This window comes from Sceloporus occidentalis, unplaced genomic scaffold (genome assembly GCF_023333645.1).
Source record: "Sceloporus occidentalis isolate IW3139 unplaced genomic scaffold, rSceOcc1.0.p SCAF_12, whole genome shotgun sequence".
Classification (NCBI taxonomy): Eukaryota; Metazoa; Chordata; class Lepidosauria; order Squamata; family Phrynosomatidae; genus Sceloporus; species Sceloporus occidentalis.
Window position 1 is genome coordinate 12,528,509 of NW_028316992.1, and position 20,502 is coordinate 12,549,010.

At 39.8% G+C, this 20,502-nt stretch overlaps 1 protein-coding gene across 1 annotated transcript; it reads left to right on the plus strand.

The window, feature by feature from the left end:
• The first annotated feature begins 1,189 nt into the window (after positions 1–1,189).
• LRRC63 (leucine rich repeat containing 63) lies at positions 1,190–19,991 on the plus strand. The gene is made up of 9 exons (XM_089478067.1): positions 1,190–1,274; positions 3,617–4,090; positions 5,708–5,836; positions 8,127–8,284; positions 10,484–10,582; positions 12,746–12,882; positions 14,642–14,725; positions 17,362–17,601; positions 19,678–19,991. Exons 1-9 carry the CDS (start codon positions 1,190–1,192, stop codon positions 19,835–19,837), a joined length of 1,566 nt encoding a protein of 521 aa, XP_089334193.1. The 3' UTR covers positions 19,838–19,991.
• Positions 19,992–20,502: the final 511 nt, after the last annotated feature.

Sequence of the window (20,502 nt, forward strand, 5' to 3'; positions counted from 1 at the left end):
CGGAAACTGCCTAACCGTCAATTACTGAAAATTTTAGAGGGCAATTCTTGAAGAAACAAGACCAGGGATTCTGTAAAAAGGTGATTCTTAAGTATTCTTGAGGAATGAAGAAAAAATTATACAGGTTGGCTGAAACTGAGCATGAAATCATCCTTTTCAAGTTCATTCCCCGTGTATTCAGTATTTTTTGACCTAAGAAGTGTAACATGAAGGTACCAAATCCCATGTAATCCTGGAAGCGGAGCAGAGTCAGGCTGGGTTAGTACTTGGGGGTCATTCAGACATCGTTTTTATTTTAGCAGGATGGTGCGACTAAGCCAAGTCATGCATTCCAGATTTGTTATTTACACCATTTTTTCATCAGAATCACATCTCTCTGTATCTCTCCATATTCTGTTGCTTTTTATTTTTTTTAAAAGCAAAAAGGCAGCATTGGGTGTGTGCGACATCTCCTGTCCCTCTGCCATTCGTCTCTCCCACTCCAAATGATGCGATTCTGATCCGTTGTTCCCACTTGTTGAACCCGCTGCAGAATCTTTTTTTTAAAAAGACCGCCAGGGAACTGCTATTTGAATAATGCGGGCTTTTTTCATTTGCCTGTGGCGATTGCAATTGATCACAACAGGATCAGAACCAGTTTCAAATGGGGACGAGGGTCATATACTTTGCTTGCTGATTCTTTTCTTTTTTTTCATAGTGGGAATGAGCCCTTGGTGTCATCTGCAAATGTGATAAGCATGCCCTCTATTCCTTTATCCAAGTCATTGATAAAGATGTTGAATAGCACTGGGCCCAGGACAGAGCCCTGTGAGACCCCACTGGTCACTTCTCTCCAGGATGAAAAGGAGCCATTGTTGAGCACCCTTTGGCATCGGCCGGTCAACCAATTACAAATGCTACTCCTCCTCCTTTCCTGCTTGGCCGATTTCGCTTAAAAAGTTATACCCACCTGTTACTATATTCCAGTCATGAGACTCATGCCACCAGGTTTCAGTGATGCCTATTATATTGTACAGTATTTACTTTGCTATACTAGGAGTTAATTTCCCTTGTTTATTTCCCATGGTCTGTGCATTAGTGTAGAGCTATCTAAGACATCCCCCCATCTGCCTAGGTAAAGTTTTTTCCCCCCTTCCACTCCCATTTCCTTCCCTCTGTATTTTTACAGCACAGTGAAAAACACAGGGCCATGTTTCATCCTAAGCTGCTTCGAAGACCTTTGCCACCAAAGGTGGAAACAGAACAACTTCTAACAAAGAGGAAAAGATATAAAGGTAATGTGGGGCATTTGTTTATGACTGTCCATGTAATGCACCACACTCCTGTTTTTCTTGTTATCCAGTCGTTGATGTGGAATGGCTAGATACAATGTTGGTCATAGTTGCATCATAGTAGAATGGTGATGGCTGATTACTTGAACCTCAGGAAGCATTGTCCAGTGCACAGTTGCTCACAAGTAAGTCCTGCTGTCTTCAGTGGGATTTGCAACTTAGGAAGCCTCAGCCTCTGACTTAAGCTTTGCCTGCACTGGCCAGGATACTCCAGGGGCATTCCAAAGTATCTTGCCCCACAGCTGCACTGTTCCCCACCACAACCATTACCTTTGTTGCAGCAGCTCAGTAGCTGGCTGTATGGGGTCCTTCTGGTCTGCCTGGAGTGTCATTCACTGTTGCGGGTTGCTCATTTCTGAAGTCAAAATGATGTGCCAAGTGGTCCAGTGGGACATCCATGAAGACAGCCACTGCAACGTTGGGACAGAGGGCTCCAGATCTTCATATATAGTGCAACTGGTAAGGATTTTTCTTTTTAAAAAACACCATTGTAACCTTGTTATGCCAAGGTTCTGATGCAGGACATGCTGGACATTGTGCTTGATCTGGGGTTTGGGCAGTGCATCATCCAAAAGAATAAGGTGGAAATTGGCCTTTTGACCTGTGCATAAAGTGTGTTGATGCAGCTGTCAGGCTACGCAAGGGCTGCCACAAGTATCCCAGTGTCCTATCCTCACTACAGCTTGGAGCGAGAGGATTCTTGCAGTCGAGGCTACCCTTTGAATGTTAATTTGAGGTGAGGAAGTGAACATGAGTGAAAGCAGGTAGGGTGAATATTCCACAGGGCTAGCCTTGACAGGAGCACCTTTGCAAGCCCCTTACTCCAGGTGTCAGGGTATGTGGTAAATGTGCTGCTCCTCACCCTACCATGACAGGGCTTTAGCTGTTCTGCAGGGCTTCACTTGATCCATGCTGCTCTCCAGAACTGGACAGTGGAGGAGTAAAACACTCCTCATCTATCTGCCACTAGACATGAGTTACTTTCCCATGCTTTGAAAAAGGGGTGGAAATGGCACAATTCATGGAGAACAGATGATCACACTATACACGGGGAAGGGTGGGAAAGGCAGATATTTTGCTGTGTGAGGTAAAGGTTAGAACAGCTTGCTAGCTATAGTCATATTGAACAATAGACATAAATAAGTTTCTGTTTCTTGTAATTATTGCAAGTTTCCATTTCTTTGATGCCATGAGGACGCAGCCACATAGGAAGAAGACATCTGCGTATGTCTACCTTATAAAAAGCTGAGCCCCGCACAGTGGGGTGCACAGTTCTTTTGGAGCGATCCATACTGCATCTGCATATGCAATAAATCCTTGTTATCCAGAGACCTGATGAGTGTTCCTGCCTTTGAATTTTTCCTGTTTTAGTTCCAGACTTTTTTCAGACCCTATCATGGGATTTTCTGGGCAACATTGCTTAGAGGGGGGTTGCCTTCATTTTTCCCCCTTTCGGTCTTTTCTCCCCAAAAGGAGAAGCAGTCAGGGAGCACAGGAGAGAAAATGGGAACAAAGCATAATGGGAATTGAAGTATGCATATAACAAAGGCAATCCTATGGTGATCTAGAGATGCATTCCATACCAGGCAAAATCAAATTGGCTGCGAATTTGGAGTGGAACAGGATTTATAAATGCGATGTTTCTCCGAATTTACAGTACCTATCTCTGGGATGACCCTCGATTGCGTTTGGATAGCCTTCTGACTGTGTTTGGTGTCATTTGATATTCTTTTGTGAAATCACATGAAACACCATGACTGACCCTGGGATAACCTTCCAAATTTCCCCATGTGAAAAAGTCCCCAATCTATTTGGTGAACTCCATTCTCCTCCCCTGCTCCTTCCCCCCCTTCCCCATGTGGAATCCCATTGCCCCCAGTAACACAGAATTACTTCCACTCCATTTAGAAGATGCTTTGAATCCCATTTTGGGAAAATGGTGGAATATTAAATAAATAAATAAATCCATCTTCTTGGCTATCACCCGCCTGTCGTTTTACCATGCATTTTCAAGTGTACCTTACCCTAGATAAAATGAAGCCTCTTTACACCACACCCTTACTTCACTTTTAGAAATTGCCACTTACGATTCATGTATTTGTTTAATTAGTAAGCAATCTCCTTCTATGCAATCAAAGTAAAGTTAATTATTTTTCATTTAATATATTAGAGAATGTGTATGTGTACAAGTGTGTGTGTGTGCAAACAAAGTACAGTAACTTTAAATTTCCCTAATATTCTCTCTTTCTCTCTGTGATTGCCACATAAATGATTTTGCAAAACAGATACTATTGAGGAAGATAAAGCATCCATAAAAACATTGGAGACTGATGATGCCCAGCCTGCAGCACCTGGCAAGAACCAACCAATTTATTTGTGCTTTCCAGACTATGATTTTGGAATCCAAGTTCCCAAGAGAGACTTTGTTATCCCATTACAGTCCAGTGGGCCTCCTAGCTTCCCAAGGCAAAAACGCCGTGTACCAATCCGCCTCAGGCTTCCTGTTCTGAGAGAGTTCCCATTGCATTTAGATTCAGAATTTATGTTAAAAGGCATGACTGTAGAAGCCAGTCTTGATTTTATGTCTCTGCCATCTGAAGTTATAAAGCCGATCCTTTCTCGTTGCAACTATGAAGTACTCACTAGCCAGCTGATTGGTGAAGAGAGAAGAGGTCCTACAGAAGTCAGTACCATAATATTGTCTTATGGGGATCTGCCTATTATTGAACGCAGAAAACCTGAGAGACAGATGCTAATAGGTACTACATGCTACATTTTGATGACTTCTACTGTTTTTATCATTGATTTGGATTTGAGCTCTTCTATTTCTTTTCTTTTCTTGGTATTTTCCTCAAACCTTTGTCCATCATCTCGACTTTGGGCAGCTGAGAATTTGAATGGTGACACTGAATTTGATTCTAAGAGAATCAAATGTCAGTTTGTAAATTTGTAGTTAAAGTGTACATTATAAAGTGTATATTAAATTTTGAAAGTGTGCAGACTCAAACTAAAGGGCAGGATCAAATTTCACACTTACACAGGGTCCCTTATATCTTACACTGTTCCTTCCACCAGAACCAAAACACACCTCTTCTGCAGCCCTGGTTTGTGCTCTTTAAAACTCTGCCCTGGAGGAAGAGGAAACCCCTGGAGCAAAGTTTTAATGTGGATGTTGGTTGTATCAGAGAAAGTTGCTCTCCAGTTCCAGTGAACAGAGGAATTCAATCTAAAGGTCAATGTGTCCAGGGCTTTCAAGGGGTCGGTGGGCGGGGAGAGAATTCCTACTTTCTTTCTTCATCTTCAATAGATTTCTTTCATTTAAAACCACCTCCCAAAGTTTCTGCTTTAACACAAAATGGTGCTCTTTTACTACTTGTTGAGTCCATTAAAGTAACACATTAGATGGTCTGATTGGATGAGGCACCATAGTTACATCAGGTACAGGTCACCAGTGATTAGGTGTAAAAAATATCCGAGATGAAGTTTTCTTATGGTGAATTCCTATATATGTCTACTCAGTAGTAAGTCACTCAGGGACATAGCCAAGGGGGTGGGTTCTTGGGGTCCAGACCCCCCCTTCCATTAGAAAAATGAATGGTGTATGCTGCTGCGCCGCCGCACCCAAGCCCTATTATAATGGTGGCACTTAGTCTGGACCCCCCCTTCCTAACATCCTAGCCACGTCCCTGAGTAACTTACGCTCTGGTTTGAGCATAGCATATAATGCTTATCCAAACCAACTTGCTAGCCAACCAACTTGTTACATTATAAGTTTGCTGGATTCCTCTAGCAATTTCCACTCAGTTGCTAGAATCCACACATTAATGCTGGTGTTTAATGAATTAGGTTGTTAGAATTTATTAGGTGGATGCCCCTCTGAGTCACATTCAGTAACAGAAGGATCCCTGCCTCAGAAGAAGGAATACAATATTTGAATGGAAAGAAATGTGTGTCATGCATCATTTTTCAGTATGTTGAAAAATAATATATTTCAAAGGACTAATTAACTGAAGTATATCCTACCCTTCTTAGGTGGCACATTTAGTTACCAAAGAAAAATATGTTAATGCTTCTAGCCAAAGCATTGACAGAGACTCTCTTAAAAGAAAAATCACAAGCGCCACTTGTAGATGTTATTTTAAATCAGTGATTTAAATCAGTCTTTCTTCTTTGGGATTTTAAATCAGCATCCTCCAGCCAAAGGATAAAGTATGATATGTTGGCTAACTGACTTTTGGGTAAGTAAGGTGGCTATTTTATAAATGTGAACACAAATAAGGGAAGAGTCTCACAGGCTATCTTTCTGGGAAGCACTAGGGATAGTTCTTTCCATTAAGTAGAAAGCCACTGTAATTTCGCTTATGCTATTATTTCAGAAAAGATGCTGGAGGAAAAGGCAGAGGAGGGTTTCCCAGGTGAGGAAGATGAGGAGAGGAAGGACGCTGTTGAGGGAAAGACAAGCTTCCTGGTTAAAGAGAAAAAAAAGAAAAGAGTGACCTATGCAGGTAGAAACCATTTACGTACGTTATGCGCGGATGGGTATAGATGCAAAATCTCTGGAAATTTTGAAAATCCCCCCTCTCCAATTTTAAAATAAAATTTAAAAGTCTTCCCCCCAGCAAGTAATGAACATTTTCAGGGGGGAAAAGGGGGGGGGGATGCAATATTGACACATTCTCTCTTTTACAGATTGAAAGTCATTTTGTTCCTTTAGGAACATAACATTCATCATGTATAACTTTATTTGACATAAAAGTAAAACGATCATGCTTGATATATTAAAAGTACAATTTATCCAGAATATAATTGCAAATTGAACATACTTTTTAAAAATGTTGTTGTTGTTTTGGCTGCAAATGAAGCTACAACTATGAACTATAAGGAATATTGTACCTGAGCTATAAGGAACTGTAAGGAATTTCTTTGGTTTTGCTAGTTTCCATAAAAGGCAAACCCTGTTCCCAATAAAAAACAGAAGAGAACAATAACAATAGTAAAACGGGGAATTATTTTGTCTCCACTAGTTCTTCATATTGCCAAGCATTCACTACCATAAAAAGAACTGATGGGAAAAAAGCAAAACCATGAATTATAGTGATTCAATAGTATACATTTTCTTTTGTTGTTGTTTGTTGTTAGAATCATAGCATTGAAAGATACCTCAAGGGCCATCCAGTCCAACCCTTTGCCATGCAGGAACTCTCAATCAAAGCATCCCCAACAGTTGGCCTTCCAGCCTATGTTTAAAAGAAGGAGACTCCACCACTCTCAAAGGCAGTGTGTCCCACTGTCAAACAGCTCTTACTGTCAATAGGTTCTTCCTAATGTTGAGCTGGAGTCTCTTTTCCAGGAGCTTGAATCCATCGCTCTTGATCCTAGTCTCTGGAGCTGTAGAAAACAAATTTGCTCCATCCTCAGTATGACATCCCTTCAAATATTTAATCAGGGCTATCATATTACCTCTTAACCTTCTCTTCTCTAGGCGACACTACTCCTAATTTGGTTGTCATCTGCAAATTTCATAAGCATGCAAATGTCATAAACGTGCCCTCTATTCCTTCATCCAAGTCACTGATAAAAATGTAGAGAGATTGTTTGGCATCTTTAAGACTAACTAAAGAAATAAGTTGGCAGTATGAGTTTAAGTCTATTTCCCCAGCAGATGCATTCAGTGAATGCATCTGAGGAAGTAAACCTAAGCCTACAAAGGGGGTGTTCTCACTTGAGATTTAAAACGAATTTAAATACAGCGGTTCATTTTAAAGCAATTCAAAATACAGCGAGTGTTATCCCGCTTTTCAATTCGCTTTATTTGTATCGTTCCCATTTACTTAACGTTTTATTTTAATTCGCTGTAATTGACCCTGTTTCGTCCCCATTCAAGGATGAATCGGTGTATATTTAAACCGGTTTTGTTACTTTTTCGTTCACATTCACTTGTTTCGGCTGTCAATCAAAGCGACGTCATCATGACGTCACATTAATTTGGAGTAACATACACCGATGTAGCCTGTACCTGCGTTCCCACTACCTGGCCGTTTTTAATTCGTTATAAATTTCACGGTTGTTTTTTTTTTTAAAGAGCCAATCAGGAGGTGCTTATTCGTCCTCTTCTGTGTCTCCCAAAAATGTTCCTGTTTAAATACTCCGAATTCTACCCTGAATCAAGGAAAAATTGTAGGTTCGACCCTTCTATTTTTTTAACGCGGATTATACGCCATTAACACGGATTAAATAAAAATCCGCTTTACGATTTGGATTTTAGTGGGAACGATTGCGGGTTACTCTGGAACTGTTCTAGAGTTAATTCGGTTTCTAATAGGAACGCTATACCTTGGAATTGATTTGTAACACGGAGTATAAGCCAGTGAGAACACCCCCAAAAGCTCATGCTGCCAACTTCTTTCTTTAGTTAGTCTCAAAGGTGCTACAAGATCTCTCTACATACTATTCTACAGATTAACATGGCTATATCTTTGAATTTTACCACTGATAAAGATGTTGAATAGCACTGGGCCCAGGACAGAACCCTGTGGCATCTCACTGGTCACTTCTCTCCAGGTTTAAGAGGAGCCATTGCTGAGCACCCTTTGAGGACTGAGCCCTGCGTTGTCTGGATTTATCACCATGAGGATGAGAGTGTATTATTTGACCCATGCAGACATGGCCTTAATATCCTGTCTGTTATGTTGCACACATTTTAATATTTTAAAATTGTCATTGTCAGTAGTGCTGGTGCTTTGAAAAGAGGCTACCACCCTCCTTGCTTAACAGCTCATGTTACATTTATTGCAGACATGGTGGATGACTTGGGTTTTGCTGCATCCTTTGTCTCGGGTGTTGCGTTCAAGCCTCAATCACGAGTGCAGGATGAAGAGGGTCAATTGAAAACAAAAGCTGAAACAGCTGTTTCCCTTTGCTTAAAGTACAGAAGAACTGGGCTGAGTCTTAAGGTACTTTCCCTCAAAGTGCAGATGTGTTCTTTCTGTTAGTCCTTTTTTAATTTGTAACACATTTTCCTCACCTATCCTTCCAAGGTGCCTATGATGGCCTAAATGGGATTTTCACTGTATCCTCACACATGGCCCCTATTTTTGTCCCATCTGCTCTGATGCATTTTCTGTGAGACTGAAGGAATAGGCTACAACTCTTGGGTTTTTCCCTTCTGACAGCACACCCCATTTTATATCTGAAGCAGATTTAAATGGGGAAAAGGACCAAATTCTATTCCATTGTTGTCCTGAGATTACTATTGCATATAGGTATCAGTGGCGTCACTAGGGTTGGTATCACCTGGTGTGGTAACTCATGGTGTCACACCCACCATTGACCACCTCCCATGTCACACCATACAGAATCCTTGGTAAATCTTTTTTGCACTCATGTTACTCATAAATCGTAATTCCCGTATACCACTGAATGTAATGCTAAGTGTTGGGACATAAACAACTAGCAAAATTAAAAGTGTACCTTCAAATTACAATATAATATGCACAACCTAAATGTATTTACAAATACATAGTGAAGATTTGGTTAAAGTATGTTTTTAAAGAAAAAGTTAAAAGAATAATTTTTTTAAAATCTATTTTTTTTAAAAAATTAAATTTTTTGCAATTTTACATTTAAAAAGTCTCTTTTCTCCTCCCACTGAGTTTCACTCTGCTCCCACCATCTCCTAAAGCATCTTAAAGGGAAGCAGATAAATGCCACAACCTGTTTCTGCCAAAAGGTAGGTGTTTCACAAGCAGTGGTATCATGCACCCTCGCACCCCCCTAGTGACACCACTGATATATAAATGTATGTATGTATATATTATATTTCTGATACTAATCCAGCTGTTTTACTAGTTTCTGCCACACATCCAGTCTCAGTTGTTGTTAATGCTCTTGGAGATTCCCAAGCTGTCTATAAGTAAGATGCATACGAGAAGACTTCCAGTGATTGCAACTACAAAATGTTCTTGTTCTCTAACATCAAAAAATTAGATGTTTTGCTTGAACAAACATTCTATACATTCCCTCCTTCCCACTCAATTTTTCCAGTATATGAATTGGGCAAATTAATTTTTGAACTTTGGATGTTCCAAAAATAGACTAAAGAGAGCTACAACTGGGACAAATATTTTGATATGTGAATGCCAAATCCTTAGGATTTCTGATGTGAACATTTTATTTGCTTTATTAACCCTTGCACATATATTTACATAAAAGATTATTGAGTCTGTTTATAAATTGCCTTCTTCTCCTTCAAACATGAACGTAAGCAAAATGATTATCACTTCCTTTGAATTCAACTAGCTGTGCTAACTGGAAAGCTATGTGATATTTCTCCAAATGTGGAATTGCTACTTCACCCCCTAACAACAACGAAACCATATTTAACTTTCTTTAAAGATTTTTTTCATTCCCAACAATAAGGTTTTCAGTTTGGTTTTGCCATTTTGCTGTTGCTTGACTAGTAGGTTTTAATGGTACAGTCTGAAACAATAGTAAGATATGTGCCTTTATAACTGCATGCCTTTCTAGCAATGACGTTTTAAAGTGCGACCATTCTTTAAGTCTTCCCTTCATAAAGGAGACAATGGGTTTGTAATTACAGTTCTCATTATTTGAAGGGTGGTGGTGGTCATCATTATACCTAGATATTGTATACTAGGAAAAAATATTAAGAAAGAAAAAAGAAAGAAAACAAAGAAAAAATGACTCACAAATGCAAAAATTTATGAATATTAAATAACATTAATTGTTGCATCAGAAACAATGTTAACAGAACTACCAATCATTATGTTACTTTAAAAAAGTAATGATGTTGATAACATCACTTCAAAAGTAATGTGCTACAGATGATGCCATTCCTTGAATGGCATTATTAACAAGATATGTGTTCAGTCTAATAGATTTACCCTTCACTGTGTTTTTCCTCTTCACCATCTTCTGTTGTCACTGTTTTACGACTAAAGGCTGCTCAGTGGAAGCTGTTCACAGGCATCACCAGCATATGGCACAAAACTGCTTCAAGAGGCTGAATCAGCAGCAGCTGTTCTGGTGATGAAGTCTGCAACTCTTCCAGCAAGCCTCTTTATTGTAGTACCTCAATTATTAGAAATATTAATATAACATGTGTGTTTTTATTTTATTTTTTTAACCTATAGGCATATTTTTTGTCACAACTTCCTGATCTCTCACCTTTGGCTGACTTTTTGTTGTATCTTAACCTGTCATTCAATTGCTTGAGCTCCTTTCCCACAGAGGTGAGTGAATATGTGTGTGCACATATGTACATAAAGCTTGAATAGCTCTTTGGCTACAAACAAACATGTCCATTTATTTTCTACATTTTTATGAATTTTGATTTAATCAGCAAATAACTGTTAAAAACAAACCCTTCACTACACTTACCACCATTCTTCAGTTGAAACTGTTATTAACTTGTATAAATTCTATGCAAGATAAGGTTCCCAAGAGTCCTGTTTGATACAGGACATGCAATATTTGGTGTCCTAAAATTAGATCCTCTATTGGTGTGATACAGGACACCCCAAATTGTGTAGATGAGAGCACCAGACCAACCTCAAGCGTTTGGTATGCATGCAGCATTCACATCTTACTTACCAAAGATGGGTGGTCTGTTTTCTGGTGTCGTTCTTCCTCCTTTTCATCCAGACAGACTTTTGCTGAGTGGCAGACTAAAGTTCTCATATCACAATGGATGGCTTGCTATGACAAGATTTGCATGAGTTTGGAAGTTCCCTTGAGATCTGAAATCTTGTGGGACCTTGGCAATCTCATGAGATCTCCTCTCATAAGACTTGAGACAACCTTATGTTGGCATGTCTCATGTTGCAACCACAATTCAAGTATCATGGAAGAAATGGCTCAATGTAATATTGTGTGGTGGTGCGGCTGGAGAGGCCTACCATGAGTTCTAATTCAGTCTTCATGGCTCTACCAAGACATTTCCCTGCCTGAGATAGAGCGGCAAATAGCATTTCTGTTCACAATGTCAAAGTACATGGTAACCTAAGCTAAACAAGGTGTTCAGCATCTATATCTTACAAGTATCTCTCCTTCTTCCTGGCAGTGCAAATACTACAAGAATAAAATAAATATCCAAGAATTTACTTTGATGACACCCCAAATCACTGCTGAGGTGATCAGTTTACTGCTGAGGCGATCAGTTCAGCCTACCTGACTTTTACCTGTGAAGGAAGATGAAGACACATAATCTCTAGAAATGTTTTGGCTGGTGGTGCAGTGGTTAAATGCCTGTACTGCAGCCACTCACTCAAAACCATAAGGTTGCAAATTCAATCTCAGCCAGGGGGTTCAAGCTTGACTCAGGCTTGCATCCTTTCATAGGTCCCTAAAATGAGTACCCAGATTGTTGGGGGCAATTAGATTACACTTTGTAAACTGCTTAGGGAGTGCTTAAGTGCGCTGATAAGCGGTATAGGAATGTACTTGCTATTACTATTGCTATTCTGGAGGCACCAGATTCCATATGATGTTGGAAACTAAGCAGGACGGGGCCTGTTTGGTACTTGGATGGAAAGTTGCCAAGGAACATTAGTGCTGTAGGCTATATCTCAGAGGAAAGCAATGGCAAAACACCTCTGAGTACTCCTTGCCTAAAAGAATCCTAAAAAATTCATAAAGCCACCATAAATTGACTTGCACACACAGGGGTCAATAAATTTGTTCCACGTTCACCCTTCACACTGTGCTTTGGATTACATATGAGTTTGTATCTTGTGTGCCAGCAAAAAAGTGGGACTAGGAAGTATTTTTCAGGCTGGGAAGGAATGGTCTTGAGAAGGTTTCTATCCTTTTGACAGCTTCAGGAACTGTAGAGTTTCATCTCTTCTTATCTGCTCATTCAGTGTTAAAATAAGGCCCATACACTCCATTTTATATGCAGACATATAGGCCAGATGAACTACAAATGTGTCCTATGTTGTCATCTCACCTAGGCGCACAACAACTCACCTAGGCTCACCCTAGTTATACAGGTTTAGCTCCCACCTGACAGTGGAAGGTGGAGGTGGGCTCTGATAAGCTCTGGTTCAACTTAGGTCTCGTGTGATAATCACTAACAAATGTAACTTCCTAGATAAGAGTATGTCTTTATTTTCTTGCTTAAGAAAGTGAATGAGTTTCCATTTATTTCTGTAGGCTACAGTAATGGTGTTGCTGTCAGTGAAACCATAAAAGTTAAGGTTGAAAATTTGCCTCAGTTGAAGATGGTGAATGAAGAATATGGCAACCCATTCCTGGCTGTAACACTTGTTCTTTTCCTTCAGAGCTGTAGGCTACAATTTTAACCCTTGTCTAGTAGCTGATGATATAAATTTCTAAAATTAAAAAAAGGAATCATAAGTATTCTGTCTCAGTCGTCTCTATTTTTCCTCCTGCAGGTGTTTTGTCTTCAACATTTAGAGGTGCTAAAGGTTCGAAACAACCCCATAAAATTCATCCCTGAAGAAATCAGCCAGATGAAGAGTCTTAAATATTTGGTTATGTCCTTCAATTTGCTAACTACTCTTCCACCTGGGTAGCGTTGTGGTTTCAATTCCTAGATTAGATAGGAGACAGAATAGGGGAATGTCTTCATACAAATAGTTTTTCTCTAAATATGATGGGCAAGGAAGTTGAAATTCAAAGATGTGCTGCTTGTTGGAGGTTACAGTTAGGGGCAAAATCTCTTCTGCCAGCAGAAATGCTCCTTTGCCAACTGATCGCAGAGATCTGTCAGCAGAGAGTCTGCCAGCAGAACAAAGAAAAGGGACATGGACAAGGTGAGAGAAAGAGCTGCGTTACATCAAATCCAGCCCAGAAAGAGAGCCACAATGCTGATACACAGCTAGACCAGAGTAATGGCAGTGCTAAACTTATGTCACCCCTAGGCTGCGAGATTTTTGGCAGTTAAAGTGGTGTCAAACTGCTTTAAGTCTGCAGTGTGAATATGCCCTAGGTTAGGGACTGCACACTATGGCCTGTTACAGACTGCCAAAATGAAGCTGCTTCTGGTCTCTTTGGAGGTATGCTATTTAAATTATGCACGCACCCTAAGACTCCGGAAGCTGCACCAAAGCTGCACTCCAGTGCTTAGGAATGGAGTGTGGCTTTGGCGCGACCTACGGACTCTTAGGACCCATGCATCATTTAAATAGCATACCTCCAACGAGACCCGAAGCAGCTTTATTTTGGCAGTCTGTAACAGGCCTAAGTCTGGATCCAACCATTTCAAAACCTCAATGACATGTGCTGTTGGGTTTCACAGGTATACTGTTTTCTCACTATGGCTACCATATTGTTCCCTTCATGACCTCTAAATTGACAGCTTCCAAACAGTGTTATGGGAAAACCAAGGGTTTATTGGAAGTTGAACAGGGCACCTGTCAGGCAAAGAACAGGTTAACCTCAAAGACTGCTGCTTTCCCAGTGGAAACAGAAGCCCTTTGCAGATTCTGCTTTCATATTTCCCTGTATGTCCCAAATCATGAGGACTATGAAGTTGATTTTTGAAAAGAGCTCTACACCAGAGTCCAGTTTTGTCAGACCTTTAGGGGTACTAGGTTGCAGATGGATAACATTTTTAAGCAGGGTTCTCAGACAGTATTTGACTTTGCAGAAAGAGTTCTCAGATTATAACATGGGCAATCCAAGGAGGTGCCCACCTCTGCTTTCAGACCTTACTGCCTGGAATGGAACATCTATTAATTATAAAACATAATCTATCCATCCAGTTAATGCAAAACAATGCTTGGAAGATATTTTTTTAAAAAACATTTCATTGTGTAACGCATTACAAGGTTCCCAAAATTATTTAAATGCTATTACAGAAGCTCACTTGCTAGACCACAAACAAACCAAATCAAATTTGGCATTGTTCTCACTCACCGTGTTACCTTTGAAATGTGGTTTTGTGGTTTCTTCCATTTCCTGTGTTAGTTGGCTGCTGTAAGACAAGCAGTAGATCTTGCCTGAATTCTGATCCACCAATGTTTATACTATAATAAATTGGTTGGTCTTTAAGATTCCACAAGACCATTTGGGATCTCTCTTTGGTCTTTGTTTTCTGTACAATCATCTCCATTTTTATTTGCACCAGCATGCGCCACGCATGTATGTTCCTTACACTTTTATGCAACCCCCCCCCCATCTTTTAGATAGTTACTGAAAGCAATGTTCTTTTTATTCAGTATTCTGTTTAAGACATGCTTTGAATTATACAGTTTTATATATTGTACATATCTATGACATATTCAGTTTCATAGGCTTATGATACATTTTCGTTCCTCTTTCTGTAGGCTATTTACTTTGCCAAATCTTGAGGGCCTAGATGTTTCCTATAATGAACTTGAAACTATCCCTAATGATATTGGAAGCCTCAGGTACTAGTCTGTTTTTTTCTATTTTGATATCAAGTCTTCCATTCCTTGTTTTGTATTCACTATTTGATTGGAGTGAGGGGCAGAAAATGTTTTCCACAAACACAGGCTTTACTCTTTTTATAACAGGGAATTACATTTACTCTTTTAATGACAGAAAGCCTTTAATGTTCCGTATGTTTTGGACCCCACCTTCTATATCCTCCTTCCATTTGCCATTCTGGATCAGAGTTGCACCCGCAAACATATGAAGGGCCAATATTCCATACTGGTACTTTCAGGATGTCTGTTTTTGATAGGCATGGATTTCCTAGAAATGCCCTAGAGCTTGGATAGCCAGGGCACTTTTCCTCTTACCCATTTTCTTGGAATATTCATTCTGAATTTACCAAAGGGAACCTAGAATTCTGCCGGTGACAAACAGGAATGCATCAGGCTTTACTGCAATTCTTCTGTACAGCCTGTACTTTGGGTCACTGAGTAACTGTGTTACAGTCAGCCCTCTATATCCACGGATTCCATATCCACAGATTCAACCACCCATGGCTTGAAAATACTCCCATCCCCACAAAAGAATCCAAAAAGCAAACCTCGATTATATGTAGGGGACATTATTTTACTATGCCATTGTATATAATAGGACTTGAGCATTCATGAATTTTGGCATCCACAGCAGGGTCCTGGAACCAAACCTCAGTGGACACTAGGGGCCCACTGTACTTTTGTGCAGGCTACAGTTAAAATAGGATTTTGTAGCAGATAAAGACAGTCCAGGATTGATGGTTCACTTCAGAGTTCCCAGATCATAGGGCTTGGACCCTTTACTCCTCAGGGCAAGGAGGGGCTGGGGTGAGTCTCAGGGTGAGAGCATTGCTTTGGAGCATGTGTGTTCCTGGCTTCTTGCTTTGCTATTACTGTTTCTGTTTCAACACAGAGCTTGACAACTCTGTTTTGCTGGGCTAGAACTCCCATGTGTTTTTAAAAGCAGTGCTTGCCAATGTGCAAAAAAAAAAAAAAAAAAAAAAAAAAAAACTGGGACTCTTTATTCTCTTCAGAGAAGAGCTTGGAAAATTTAATTTCCAGTCAGAGAAATGTGTCCTCCTTGATGTCTATCACTTGAATTACATGCTCTGAGCAACTATGTTTGAGACTTAATGTACAGTATCATGCTTAATAACATCAACAAGGCTTATCCCTGGATCTCAGTGTTTTGACCTGGAATCTTAAAAGGATACCACAAAGAAAATGCACTTGATAGTTGAAAGGCATAGATCTGGAATGGGCAACTGTTTTGCCCCTGATGGCTACCTATGGCAACAGGCTGGAGGCCATACACAGAGTCCTAAATTCATTTACTAGTCTCAATTAGATTAAATCCACTGAATCAATATCAGAATTATTCGCTAACACTTACATAAGACTCACAGACTTACTGGGTCAACTCTAGTTGGGATTAGCCATTGTGGTAGTGGAAGCAACTTTTTCCTGTGCCGGTCAACTGTGTGAAAATGAGGAGTGGACACAGTTTAAACGGGGAGGAAAGAACAGTGGGCTCTCCACATTTGCTGAAGGACCTAGAGATTCCTAGAGATAAAAAAATATATGTGTTTTGGTCTTTGCAGTTTTTCTACTTTCACAGATTCAGGACCCCTGTGAAAGTGGAGAAACTGCTGAGGTGGACAAACCCAAATATCACTGTTTGGTAATATGCAAGAGTCAATATATATATCTGATGGAATAAAAGATGAGAGTGAACCAAAGTACATGCAGTTCAGAATAGAGGCTTCTGGAAGAGTGGAATGCAAAAGGGGGGCAGATGTAGAGATGTTCAAGGTGAAGCGTTCATCCAGGTGCCTAAAGGGAACAAAGAGCCTTAGTAAAAGATTGATAGAGAATGTAATTTCACAGGCAGAAGGGCCTCTGAGTACTAACATAGCTGATAAGGGACAATGGGGTGTAGCCAAATGTATTTTAAAGTATATTTAAATGTATTCATGTATCTCGGCTATGATTGCTGGAAATTTATATGTTTGGAGTGTGAAATGCCCAATGAGCAGATGAAGATGAGGTTTTTTTGGTCTGTTTTCCTATAAAGGTAACCATTTTTTTTGGCTTGAGGCCTCAGTTCTGTTGGAATGGGAATTCCACTGGGGACACCTAGCTCTGAATAAATTTGAATTCTCAACAAAATCTGGGTCCTCTGTCTTACTCTATTCTGTCAGAACCTTTAAAGCCTATCATCCACAACACCGCAAATAAAAAAAGCACCTTTTTTTAACTGAGAGAACATCTCTCTAGGAATTTCTAGGTCCTCCAACACATTTCTGTGGTCAAACTCTGCCAGAAGTTGACCACAGAATTGCACCGAAGGACCTGCAAATACCTACAGAATTGTTCTCTCTAGGAATGTCTAGATCTTCCAGAATGATGTCTGGTGGGCCTTGACAATAGAGCTGTGCTGGCAGATGTAGAGATTCCTAGAGAGAACAAATTAACCAAATCTGTGAATAATCAAATCTGCAAAAGTCAAAGCTGCAAATGTGGAGGGATGATTGTACATGGAAATTATTTTCTCCTTATGCGGATTGCATGTGACAGTGAAGATATGCACATCTAACTTTTTCTTTGTGAACTTTCAGTACCCTTACATACCTGAACGTCGAAGGGAATTTCCTCTATGTTTTGCCTTGTGGGGTTGTGAAGCTTGACCTGACCCGGTTGAAGGTGGAAAATAATTTCTTACATCCCTACTTCTGGAATGAAATCTGCCGTTTTGAGCCACAACGGCTCACTGACATGGCTGCTCATTGTTTTGCCAAGCACAAGCTGTGGGAAGAATATCCTCACATCCCAAATGACATTGAAAAGATATTGTGCAAGTAAGTAAAATGGAGACTTCCATAATTATTGCTGTATCTGCATTGCAGAAATTATGCAGTTTTTGCAACACTTTAAGTGCCATGGCTCAGTGCTATAGAAATCCTGGGATTTGTAGTTTATTGTGGCACCAGAGTTCCCGTTCAGAGCAGGCTAAATATCTCACAAAATTACTAATCCCGGAATTCCATAGCATTGACCCGTGGCAGTTAAAGTAGTATCAAACTGCATTTTTTCTGCAGGAAAATGTTAGTTGCAATAAGAGTTTTCTCCAAAGTGATCAAGAAGGGTCTCCTGAGGCAAAGTAAGGTGTCTGTGCCAGAACAGAAAGGGCCAGACTTATTGTATAATATGCCACAGTTAATTAGAAACTTAACAAAAATGATATGCAATACAATGTTGCCACAACTTGCAACGAATGAATTTATTTCAGATAAAACATTATACCAGAAATCACAATATAAATTGTGCAAGTAATATAGCCATACAAGTAGCACTGTACATTTGTATACCCCTTCATAGTGAACTAAGCACTCTCTAAGCGGTTTACACTGTGTAAGCCAACTGACCCCAACGAGCTGGGTACTCATTTTACTGACCTACAAAAGAATAGAAGGCTGGAATATGGAAAATTCCATATTGGAATATAAGATGTTCTCCAAATTAAGTCAGATAGGGAAAAAAATACTATGACTATGAACACTATGGTGTTTATCTAATTGTAACAAATTTTTTTGGTCAACTTCTTCTCAATCTTTTTCCTCCTTCTCCTCTGGTACCTGGCATCGCATGAGTTTGAGTAGCCCTTAGCTTAATATATTAAAGATCACCACCAATCTCCACTTACCGGAAAATGTTGATTGAGCAGCAGCTGGCATTCCCACCTTCTCACATGAAGGATCTCCTTTGTGATAGACAGAAGCAGGATCTCCATCACAATTCCCCCTCGTGCCAGAGAGGGAGGGTGGTAATGTCAGGTAGCTACTCCTGGATTGACAGAGGAATGGATCCTCACCTATCACAGTAGCTGCTTCCATGTAAGTGAAATTTGGGGGACTTTCAGAATGCCTACCTGTCCCCTAAACTATGGAATATGTAGAGATTGTGAATACCAAATAGTTAAAAATGCATAATGTTAGGCTTCACATTCATAACTTCCCAACAGGATTCCAGTTGATTACTTTTATTTAAATTTTCCTCTAAGGAGCTCATGGTGGTACATATAATTCTAAGTCTTCATTGATCATCACAGCCACTTTATAGGACAGGGTAGGTTGAGATTCATCTGTCCTAAGGTTGCTCAGACTGCAGTCCTATACATGACTGGAATTATATTATCTGTAGTCTAATACATTTGGAGGACCAGTGATTGGGCAGCATATAAATAAATCCGATGATGATGATGATGATGATGATGATGATGATGATGATGATGATGATGATGATGATGATGATGATGATGATGTATCATCTTTTAAAACAACAACTGGCTGATACATGAGGTTACAACCTTGTTTTCTGACATAGATTCTTTTGGCCTTTTGTATCTACCTAATAGGCAGAAATTGAATATCTAAAGCTTTCTTCTTACTGAATCTCTGTGCCAGGAGCACTACACCCTCTGGCTAAGCGGGGAAAACATGGCAACATTTATAAATAATAATATGCAATAGATATAGTTTGTATTGGGATTAGAGGAGCCCTGAAGTATAACCGGAAAAATAGTTTCTTAACAAGGTTCCACTCATTCAGGTCTTTTGAGCTGTTTACTTTCCTAGGACCTGGCCTGAGCTAATTTTGAAAGATGATACTTAAGCGAAACGTGTGTGCTGGGAAGTTCTTCGTTCAAGTCTCACTTCGGCTATGAGCTCACTAGTGACATTTGGCAAGCTGCTCTTTTCTTTCAGCTTCTGCTTGCAATCTGAGGAAATGGCAACGAAAGGGCATATATGAAACGCATCAAACACAGCATTACCTTGCATCAGTTTGAGGCACAAGCTGTGCTCACTTTCCCCACCTTAGCATCTTAAACATAGAGATAAACCCTCTAACATTTCTGCCTTTCTGCCCTTTTTTAGCTTCAGGATTTGTGATTGCTGCCCAGGACCATTGTATGGAGAAGGCCTTCAATTCATTTGTGTTTATAAGAATCCATACGGACTTAGGCTTCCTTACCTCTTTGCTTCCTGCTCACCAGCCTGCTATAAGGACTTTGTCACTACAGTTGCCTCAGAGTGATGGATGCCAGTGTTTTAACAGCAGCTAACCTGATAACCTGACAAATAAAGGGCCAACCAATTACATTGTGTAAAGTTCTGAGCCTTGGTCTGACAAGTCCAGTTGTAGTATTGTTGCGATGCAAAAATCAGCTGGAATAGCCTGTATTCCTACTTCTTACCCAGATGTCTCTACAAAGAATAAGAATCTGCAGTAAGCCAGTTTTGTTAGCTACCATATTTCAGTTTGTTTCAAAATCCTCATTTATTTGACACTGGATGTACATTGTTTTGCCACATTTCCTATAGTGCCAATCTGACCCAGTCAAATGTTAAAATATAATTTATCCACATACAAGAGTAATGGTTTAGAATCTTAACTTTATTCATGCAAAATTAGGAACTCAGTTTAATGGTGGAAGTCTAAATTTTTTCTGTTCTGACTATAAACTGAACAGGGTAGTTAAGCATTAACAGAGCTTGATTATGTGTCTGTTATGTATAATGCAGCATTTATGGTTATGCCTTCTGCATTTCGAAAACATAATAAAATCTTCTTTACTAACATATTACTGGAGGACATTATATTTCTGCTTCTTTGAAACGGGCAAAACAACAACTATGGGCAGGCAGCACCTCTCTCGTATGGAAGTGATATGTATGTGTGTGTCTGTTCATACTGATTGC